General features: G+C 36.2%; 3 protein-coding genes across 8 annotated transcripts in view; 2 read left to right on the plus strand and 1 right to left on the minus strand.

Moving 5' to 3' along the window:
* Window positions 1-866, plus strand: part of LOC116175051 (contactin-associated protein-like 4) — a 236162-nt gene extending 235296 nt beyond the window's left edge. The window contains exons 20-21 of one of the 4 annotated variants that reach the window (XR_004146231.1): window positions 376-617; window positions 666-740. Coding sequence is in view for 1 of the 4 variants with exons in the window: in XM_031493109.1 (XP_031348969.1) it covers window positions 557-617; window positions 666-814 (210 nt within the window). In the remaining 3 variants the exon portion in view is untranslated. Of the gene's footprint in view, window positions 1-375; window positions 618-665 lie in introns of all 4 variants that reach the window. The other 3 variants (XR_004146230.1, XR_004146232.1, XM_031493109.1) reach the window with 3 other exon arrangements.
* Window positions 867-4299: 3433 nt separating this feature from the next.
* Window positions 4300-5462, plus strand: LOC116174364 (15-hydroxyprostaglandin dehydrogenase [NAD(+)]-like). Its single transcript, XM_031492279.1, has 5 exons — window positions 4300-4542; window positions 4588-4714; window positions 4764-4870; window positions 4915-5249; window positions 5300-5462. Exons 1-5 carry the CDS (start codon window positions 4447-4449, stop codon window positions 5427-5429), a joined length of 795 nt encoding a protein of 264 aa, XP_031348139.1. The 5' UTR covers window positions 4300-4446; the 3' UTR covers window positions 5430-5462.
* A 2999-nt stretch (window positions 5463-8461) lies between these two features.
* LOC116174072 (15-hydroxyprostaglandin dehydrogenase [NAD(+)]-like) lies at window positions 8462-10025 on the minus strand. 3 transcript variants are annotated; one of them, XM_031491858.1, is made up of 7 exons: window positions 9776-10025; window positions 9569-9724; window positions 9399-9525; window positions 9242-9348; window positions 8983-9192; window positions 8864-8921; window positions 8740-8812 (listed from the first exon to the last, which is right to left on the minus strand). In XM_031491858.1, exons 2-7 carry the CDS (start codon window positions 9662-9664, stop codon window positions 8778-8780), a joined length of 633 nt encoding a protein of 210 aa, XP_031347718.1. In that variant the 5' UTR covers window positions 9665-9724; window positions 9776-10025; the 3' UTR covers window positions 8740-8777. The 3 variants fall into 3 exon arrangements, 2 of the variants coding, with proteins under 2 accessions (XP_031347717.1, XP_031347718.1); XR_004146028.1 differs by having other exon boundaries at window positions 8758-8812; window positions 8864-8933; window positions 9776-10019; XM_031491857.1 differs by having other exon boundaries at window positions 8462-8812; window positions 8864-9192; window positions 9776-10012.
* Window positions 10026-10028: the final 3 nt, after the last annotated feature.

Below are 10028 nucleotides of genomic sequence, written 5' to 3' on the forward strand. Positions count from 1 at the left end.
TTAGCAGCGCTCACTGCCACAAGCGAAACAACCCTATCACCATATAAGTCAAGATACTATTCCAGACCTAGTTTAAGTAACATCTTTGAAATGGACTAACATGATTTTCATTGGCTTTATTGTAGTGATTGTAACCAAAATTCTTGTGTAAAGGTCACTTCTCACTAATGGTCTACCTGTGGCTTCTTGTGCTTTCCACGTTTCACATCGCCTTGTGCTTGCGTCATTAGTGAGAAACCACCTTCCTAAAGTGATCATGTTGTACATTAAGGCAAACCGATTAGTTGTACCAACTTTTTTAAATGGTTAATAAAAGAGTCATTGTTTTCGTATAACATGAGCATTACATTCATTTGTAAATAAATTTGGGTTAAGTGGTATTTAGGTTTTACGATATAACGCAGCTGGAGCACGCTTGAGCAACCCCACTGCCACACAATACTGACGAAAATCAAAACGCGGCACAGACGCACCACCATCACTGTGTGTAAGGTTTTGGGATCTTTTCATCACAGTAGATTCTCCAAGACTAGTATAGCTAACTTTGTATTAATAGGTGACTAATGGATCAATCCGCGTTTCTCCTAGCTCAACCTCAACACCTAATGACACCGAAGGTAGGATCGCCGATGTGGTGCCCAGTTATCTCAACTGTTTGTTTCCAGAATTAAAAAGACTTCTAGCCGTAACGCTAGCGCCAATTTTCCTAAACGAGGGGAAACGCACCTACTCTAATCCCATCAGTTACCTTGGGGGGCCCAAGCTGGTCGCGCGGAACCGTTCTAGCATAGACAGTGTGTTGTCTTTAGACTGATTTATTTATAGATGTGTGTAGTGTGGCGGATTTGATTATATATTCGATCGTAGTTTGTTTCAATGTTATCCCGAATAGGCACCGACGGAGTAGAGGCAAAACTTCATTTCCATTTTGCATGGAATTGCAGTCACACAAAAAGAAATAGAAATGCCTATTATTATACAAGACGATAAAGGGATTTTTACTTTCACGAGGTGTTAGTTTTCCTTTATCGTCGTGTATAATACAAAACTTTATTTTATAGCAAAAGCCATATAAATTATTGTAATGCTTCTAACAATTCTAAATTTAATTTAGAGACGTCAAAAATAGCAAGCTTAGGTTCTGCCGTCGCGATCGTTTCCATAGAAACAGAATGTTTTCAACGTCATTTTCTATCGTGCATTTGAAATAAGAATAACATATGTCATTAAAATGCACAGTCATCTGTTTCACTTTATCTACCCTTACGGTTAAAGTGATCACTTTATCTATCCTTACGGTTAAAGAACGGCTTAGCCTACTCATTCAAACCTATTAAAATGTCAATTTACCATATGCTATAAAATAAAGTATATAGCGAATCGGCGTGAACATTTTTCTAACAAAATATGCTTTGGCACCTGAGACAAAAAAAAACTCTAGAAATTGTGACTTTAAAAGGAAGTTTTAGAGCATTTATTAATAATTTAATATTTAAGAACCTTAAACGCCTTTAAAAGATAACCTTCTAACACCTTCCAACGTTAGCTTTTAAACATTTTATTTACCTAAAATCGTCATAACTTTCATTTGCATGCCTACTTTATGTCAAGAAATTTTAATTCCCGTCAGTTATATGTCATTTTCCTGAATTTTATGTAAATAACTACTATATTATAAAAATATATAAAATAATAATAAATAAGAATAAAAAAATTTCATGAAATAATATAAAATATAACATTTCAAAAGGCAACTGGCATCCGCTATTACGAAAATCTCAATGAAGGAACTCGGCAGCCTTGATCACTTCGCCCACAATTGCAAAGAATTATTTAACAAATTGTATGTAATTAACGCCTAACAATCTTGGGTACGAACAGAAAAATGGGGTCGTAATTTGGGTTAGATGGAACAGCTGATCCTTTACACATGACACGTTTATTCAACAAAAATCAAGAATTCATGCTGTAAGAAAAAAAGGCACTCAAGGCCTGCAAACAAAATACCACGCACATGCGATAGATTGAGACAAATTAAATTTAAAAGAAATTTACTCTTTCTGGATGAAGTAGTGCTTGAAATCCTCTTTCGATTTCGGATTTTGACCGTTGGTTCTGCGAAACGTGCGTGAAAATTACCACTCGTGTCATTTCCGACGGTTTGCGTTGTAGCAATTTGCCTTAAAAGAGTTTGAATCTGCTCAGCTATCAACAATACCGCATGCGACCGAAATTATACGAAGAAGAAAACGCCAACGCTAATGCGATAATGAAACAAATCATTTAATTAGAGGACCCCCTTTCCCGTACTGCTAACACGCAAGAGCTACAGTCCCCACGAGATGAAGGAAAAACGTATAGGAAGAAAATCGGACCTGTATGCACACTTTCTCGACGGAAATAAATTATTGTTAATGGACACAAACAGGCTTTCTAATGATAATTCGTCCATTTGAAAATTTGGTATCACCATCGTGTCCTGAAACATATTACTGCCAAATATTTTGAAAGTAGTACCTATAGTGTGTCTAAAAGAAATAAGGCGATTACTTTGAAACACTCTGTATATGTGAATCAAGTATCATTAACATGAAAAAATAATTGACTACTCCAAAAATTGACTTGGCTACGCCAAAAAATTTTCTGTAGAGGTGTAAGAATCATCCCTATTGACGTTGTTTAAGGGTTTACCATTGACACCATGAGTCCAAAAATTGAGGGTGTCCAAGGTAAGTACAGCCACTAATATTTTAAATATTCCAATGTTTAATTTCACTAACCAATGGCAAACAGATGAAAATTTTCCCACTTGAACCCCCTCCCCCCTACTTCCAATTAATTCAAGAATTATTCCAAAGCCCGTTATGGTCAAGCACAAAATTTTAGAACACGATAAATTCACCCCCAAAAATTCACTGCAGGAACATTCGCCCCTAAGAAGACTTGCCCTCGTAATATTACCCCCGAAAGATTCGCGAGAGGGAGATGCGTGGAAGATATGACTCCAAGAAAACTCGCATCCGCAATTTTCGCCCAAAAAAAACCACCAGGAGTATTTGGACCAAGAAGATTCGTCCTCAGAAATCGACTACCAGTGTATGTGAAATCAGGTAGCGTCAATAGGATACTACCCCCGTTCGTTTGTCATTTGTCCACCATATTACAGACGATTGTACTTTTCTGAACGTGAGGGGCGAATATTTTGGAGACGAACTTAACAATGAACTAACAGAAAAAACGGATAAAGCAAGAACATCATGGTTTGAAGCAGTATGTAGGAAAATATCGAATACGGAGAAAAAAGGTGGATAGAAATAAAAAATAAAGATGAGGGAAAGAATACCTATGGAGGAAGCATTCTATCAAAGGAAGTAATAGCATCCATAAAAGAAATGAAGGATCGGAAGGCAGCAGGAGTCGATAATATCCCCATAGATTTATTGAAATATCTGAATATAGAATATAGTGACACACACAGCAGAGATCTTGTTGAAAATATTGAATGGAAAGCATAACACATCTATGGAGAAAAATATAGGAGAGGAACAGTTTGGTTTCGGAAGAGGAATGGGCACAAGAGATGCAATAGGGGTGGGGAGAACGGTCAGCGAAAAATATTTGGAAAAAGGAAAGACTTTCTGTGTTTTAAAGGAATTCGGCTGGATAAACTGGGAGAGAAACTGTTGGAAATCCTAAAAAAGAAAAAAGGGGGAAGAAAAAGAAATTGGTCGAGGACCTGAAGGCTGAAGAAGAAGGATGTGGAGGCGTAAAGAGAAGAGCAGAGGATAAACAGTCATGGAGAAGAGCCATCAGACACTCCATTAGCACAAAACTAGTGAGGGTAATGATTATGATAGAGGCTTGTTAGAATTTGCGTCCCCTTACACCCCTAAGCAGTGTTCCTTCTCACTCGATCGTGGATCCTTCTTACCGTGTCCGATAGTCGAACCAGATTTTAACGAATCTCGAAGTAGCAAAAAAAGGGACCATGACAATATCCTGAGAGAAGACAACTTACCCCCAGTGTGGGGGGAAACTATAAGGAAGCGTGCAAGAACCGTTTGTAAAAAGTGATGGTATCATACCGGTAGTGAATTTGAAAACCGCTAGTGGGGTTTTTAACGTCCCGTAAACTGTAATGTGTTTAAATTAATGGAAAATTTCTTCTGGTTCATATGTGTATAGAAATTAGACAGGAATATTATTTTTTAAGGGGAAGGGGGGATGTACGAACAATCCCGACTTCTCTTCGGCAATTTATTTTTAGCTGGGGTCCGTAGTCTAGGTGCTCCATGCAAATGAAACTGTCAAGATATGTTTAAGTGTAAATAGCTTAATTACAGTTATTATCATTTGCGGCATTTATTTAATTGATAAGATAAAAAATGTTGTTTTTAATATTATAACGCTTGCATATGAAGAATATCAGCCCACAGCAAAGTGAACATGTTTGTAATTGAAGGAAAAGTTGCTCTAATAACCGGCGCCTCTTCGGGAATTGGTGCTGCAATAGCCAAAGGACTTTTGCAAGCTGGGGCAAAAGTACGATTGCTCCATAATATCCAATCCTAATTCATTTTGTTTTAGGGTACCTCTATTTTAGATATAAATGAAAGTTTAGGTTTGCAAGTAACAGAAGAACTCAACAAGGAGTTTGGCAAGGGGAAGGCTGTGTTCGTCAAAACGGACGTTTCTGACAGGAGACAGTTTGAAGGTAATTTATAACAGCACTCAATTTTTCTTGTACCTACCACTTCCTTTAGATGCGTTTAAGAAAACAGTGGACGTATTTAACCAACTAGACATTGTGGTCAACAATGCCGCAGTTATAGACGAGAAAAACTGGGAGAAGAACATAGCTATTAATTTGGTAAGAAGCCTCTTTTGAACTTAACCAGATTGTTTAGATTCCAGATTGGTTTTGTAAACGGGACAATTTTGGGATACGAACACTTCCTCCCCAAGTATAAAAGTTCAGATGAAGGAGTAATCATCAACATTGCTTCTATGGCTGGATTGTACCCCTACCCTCCCCTTCCCATATATTCAACCGCAAAGTCAGGCATAATTGGGCTAACTCGTAGCTTAGGCTTCCAAAAACATTACCAACGTACACAAATTAAAGTAATCGCTGTATGTCCCGGCTCTACCAGTACGAACAACCGGCGTATAAAGGAAGAAGATCTATTAGGGAACGCGTATTATAAGATACAAGAGGAAATACTCAAACTCACACCACCTCCTCAGGCGTAAGCCGTTAAGGAACACGCAGGCGACCCAATTATCTTTTTGGTTACAGCGCGGCGACTGTGTCCAAGGCAGTGGTGGATATTACAAAGGGGGGTTCTAGTGGATCTGTCTGGATCGTCGATCAAAACCAACCGCCCTACGAAGTTAGTTTTTTACGTAAAAATCGAAGTAAACTGTAGAACTTTTCAGGGAATAAAAGTATTTGTGCTAAATATCGTAGTTCAGTTTCTCCCAGGATGCAAAACCTTGGGGTGTATTGCCATTTTCTGCTACACTTTCCTGAACCCAAAGTTCTAGATTCTAGGTTTGAATCCCAGTTTCCAATTTTCTGGAAAATGGAAAATTTGTTCGATGCACGATTAAAATGTTGTGCATGGGTGCACCATCCTGTTGAAACCAACAGTTTCAAATTTTGTTTTTTTTTGTGGGCCGTACATCGTGATATTCGTAATAAAAAATACTACTCAATACAGTATGTACTTTTTTGTCGGTCCATATAAAAAATAAGGTTGATGATGATTTCTCAGAAACGAAACTTTGTATTAAAAATCTGTCAACGCTATCTTGTAAAACTCAAATAGTGACAATGAGAAAGTGTTGTTTATTTTTCTGTAACTGGTCAAACATCAAAAAATAAAAACGAAGGGCTAAGGCTAATCGGATGAGAGAATAGATCTCACTTTAAGTGATATTGCACTGAGTGTACAATAAAATACATTTTCTGGGCACGTTCCCAATACCAGCAATGGATAGATACGCCAAAAACAACTAGGCAATTACGAAATAGTTTCCTTGCATTCTAATGTCTTCCACCATAAGAATCTAAGCTAATCGCGGTCCCCTTTCTTCACACTCATCTATAGGAACGCCTTTTTGATATCAGACTCCACTCCAACAGCATGCGTACGAAAACGTGTCATAACAGCTGGTATTTGTTCCAAATGATTTGGGTCTTTTCTAGGCAATCATTTAGTGATGGATTACCTTTTACTTTTGAATTGGCATCGAAAACAGGACGAACCGGGGTGCTTGTACTTTCCAATTGAACCACCGCTCTATGAGAAAGATTCATTGCATTCTCCAAGATGAATTTTGTAAGGTTTATACGCCTTTCTCCAACACAAAATTTTAATCCAACCAAAGGATTTCACTGAAATTAATTACAATTACCCAATCAATGCAACACAATATTACCAAAAATCCTTTGTTTGGATTCGATTCTTATCAATAAATTCAAATTTTGTGGGTGCCATACATCTTTATATTCGCAATAAAAAAATGTTACTCAGTACAGTGTGTATTTTTGTACGCGTCATATAAAAAATAAACATTGCGATGATTTCTCCGAAACGAAACGTTGTATTGAAAATCTCCCAACGGTGTCTTGTAGAGCTCAACAAGTGGCAATGAGAAAGTGTTTTTTTAATTTTTCTAGACCCATTTCCCAGCAAACACACTGTTTAAAAAACGTTTTTAAAGCACTTTGAAAGGATAAATTCCGTATTGGTAGTATGATATACGTTTTTTGGTAGACCAATTTTATACCCTACGTTTAGAATATGTATATAAATAAACATTCTTACCAATAATTTCATAAATGTAGATAACGCCACTTTCATTTACGATATGGGCCCTGAATGTTCGTGACAGACTTTGTAGTTATTATGTGCTTTATATAATTCAAACCTTTTGATTTGATTAATTATACAATCTATCAAGCCTAAATATTGCATTTACTATAAACGTTTATTTGCAGTACATTATCGACGAATTTAATACGAACGATGGACATTACTCAATATTTTATATGTGAAATTAAAACGTACCTATTCAGTAAACGAATAATAAAATAATAATAAAAGCATAATATTCTATAAGAATATAGGAATATCCGCCGGACATTTATGATACTATATACCAGTATACATATAATTACGTTTTTTTACACGTAGGGTTTTAGTCTACTATATACGAATGCCCTTTCCTATCATTCAGTGGCCATTTGCACCGACAAATTTAAGCTGAACTTAACGGATTTTTGCGACAATGGTTCATGAATTTTAAGTTACACTCACGCTAAGGGTAAGTTTAAATTTGTCTGTGCAAACGGCTATTAAAGACTTGATCAAAAACAACTCAATATAGGCGTGTTTAAAATGTAAAAGTTTTTTGAGAAAAAATAGGAAATAAAACCATTTTTCATAAGTTTTTCGGGACCGACGTTAGAAGGATACACTAAGAAACGCATTTTCCTCTTTGCCCTCGTTTTCTTTCAGCGGTTTTGCCACCACAACAAAACACAGGTGTTTAGATTAATTTAGTTTATTTTCGTGTATAGGTCATGAATCAATTGTAACAGTTTGCATCGCTCGTTATAGGGGAATTCAATTTGAGAATTTGCATACGCAGATCTATGTCAGTGATGAAACTTTGATTAAGCAAGTTACAATTGTGGACAGTGGCCATAAACAATAATTAACTTAATTAACTTTTCGATGAGTTCTGAAGATAATCGAAAAAAAGCGAAATTAACGACATTCGTCTTTCTTTTTTTCTAACCCTGTTTGAAAAAACATGATGCCCATGGATTTTCACTGTAACGTGTCGTCTTTGAGAAACCATCTCAAATTCATATTTTTATATGCACCGGACAAAAAGTACATACTGTATTAGGTAGCATTCTTTATTGCGAATACGATGATACATGGTGATTCACCAATGCATTATTTCAACATTTTGTCAACACCTATATTACACCAAAATGTTAAAAAGGCGTTTTTCTGACAAATAATAAATAATTTTTAACATTTTGGTGTAGTCGACAAAATGTTAAAGTGACTAATTGATGGTTCCTTTAAATGACATAATAAAGAATCATATTGTTCCATACATCTCTGTATACCGAATAAAAAAGTGCTACTCAATAATTACAGTATGTAGGTAGTTTTTTTAGGTTCATATAAAAATATGATGATCTCTCAACGACGAAACGTCGCAATGAAAATCTTGTAAAGCTTTTAAAATGTGCCTATGAAGTTTTTTGATATCTTTTCAAATGGGGTCAGAAAAAAATACGGTTAATTTCGAATATCTTCAAATATTCAATTTTTTTCTAATTTAACCGACTGTGTATCTCATGGTTTCCGATTTCCTTATGCTGTTCGTTCTTATATTTTCATTGTATTTAATTTAATTTATTATGCTTAAATAATTACATATAGTAATTTTTGCACTCGTCTTACGATTCTCTTATCTGTGATGATTGTTAAAAAAGCAAACCTTTGCTCAATAACTTTACTACAAAATGTATACATGTATTTTGCATGTATGACGTAATGAGTGATTATGAGTGACACGGTATTGCAATAACCAATGATTTGTGAATCGTAAAGCATCCAAATTTTGCTTTAAAATCAATTTTGGACTAAATTCTTGTCATTCACTTTGAGTTCTAATTAAAAACTCAAGCTCCGAAGGTTTCTTATTTTGCTCAACAACCCATACAGATCCGCTTTCGCCCTCTTCAATTATTTGCAGTATGCCTTTAGAAACCGAAGAAACTCTAGCAAAACGACAACGATATAATAATTTAAACGAAAACCGCATATTTTACCTTTGAGGTGGTGGAGTACATTTTCGAAGATCGTCGTATAAATCACTATAAGCGGGGCCTAGAAATTTAACTATTGTAAGAGCAGGCGTGTCTGTAGTACCTGGGCAAACTGCGATTACTTTAATTTTAGTTCGAGTATAATGGGGACTACACCCCAGTGAGCGCGTTAAGGCAATTATTCCAGATTTTGCCGTCGCATAGATGGGTAACGGAGCACAAGGGTATAACCCAGCTACGGATGAAACGTTAATGATTACAGCTTCTTCGCCACTTCTATACGTTTCTAAATACTTCTCATGTGCCAAAACTGTACCATTAATCGTACCGATCTTAAAATGTTAAAATCATCCAAAGCCTTATCTGCATGGATAGTCTTACCAAATTCACGGCAATGTTTCGTTCCCAGTCCCGTTCGCCATTTATGACGGCGTTGTTTATAACAATATCTAAGTTGTTATACACTTCCACTGTTCGTCTTAATGCGGCTGAAAGTAAAATGTTATTTGGGCGTCCGCCACATGCGAAAAATAAGTACCATCAACCTCTTCGCGAAGCGACACATCCGTCTTGAAAAATAAAGCCTTCCCTTGGCCAAATTCGTTGTTAAGTTCAGCTACCAAGTTTAACCCTTCTTCTTCGTTGACATCAATAATGGTAACTCCCTAAAGAAGACAGTTTAGATGAAAATTTAAATAGTGCACACACCTTTAATCCAGCTTTTAGAAGTTCCCTTGCTATTCCGGCGCCGATACCACGAGAACCACCAGTAACCAGTGCAACTTTTCCGGTTACCACATACATTTTTTGTTCTAGCGGTTCAAACTGTAATGAGTTTCAGCTAACTGTATGAAATCATCTGCACTATAATAAAAAAGATTATTAATTTGAGCACTTATCAACTGTGTGACATACCAGAGCACAGTGTAGTAATAAACAACTTACGAAATCGCATTTTAATTACGTAATAATGGGTATATTTAATAAGTAATTTTTCTCTCTAAAACCTTTCCGGGACAACTGTCTTTATTAACGAGCTCCTAGCGAGTTCATAATTTTGCGCGTTCTGTCCGTCTGTTCGTTAGTACAATATGTCCAAAACGAGTGGGCCGATTACGATGAAATTGTGCAGATAGATTCTATATCAAAGTCGTATATCGGAGTTCAT

This window comes from Photinus pyralis, unplaced genomic scaffold (genome assembly GCF_008802855.1).
Source record: "Photinus pyralis isolate 1611_PpyrPB1 unplaced genomic scaffold, Ppyr1.3 Ppyr1.4_LG6, whole genome shotgun sequence".
Lineage (NCBI taxonomy): Eukaryota > Metazoa > Arthropoda > Insecta > Coleoptera > Lampyridae > Photinus > Photinus pyralis.

Coding starts and splice junctions, on each gene's coding strand:
- LOC116174364 (XM_031492279.1), top strand. CDS start 4,447: ATGTTTGTAATTGAAGGAAAAGTTGCTCTAATAACCGGCGCCTCTTCG. Junction 4,543..4,587: donor TTTTGCAAGCTGGGGCAAAA/GTACGATTGCTC, acceptor ATTTTGTTTTAG/GGTACCTCTATTTTAGATAT. Junction 4,871..4,914: donor AGAACATAGCTATTAATTTG/GTAAGAAGCCTC, acceptor TTTAGATTCCAG/ATTGGTTTTGTAAACGGGAC.
- LOC116174072 (XM_031491857.1), bottom strand. CDS start 9,664: ATGTATGTGGTAACCGGAAAAGTTGCACTGGTTACTGGTGGTTCTCGT. Junction 9,526..9,568: donor TTCTAAAAGCTGGATTAAAG/GTGTGTGCACTA, acceptor TGTCTTCTTTAG/GGAGTTACCATTATTGATGT. Junction 9,349..9,398: donor GCTTCGCGAAGAGGTTGATG/GTACTTATTTTT, acceptor TTTTACTTTCAG/CCGCATTAAGACGAACAGTG.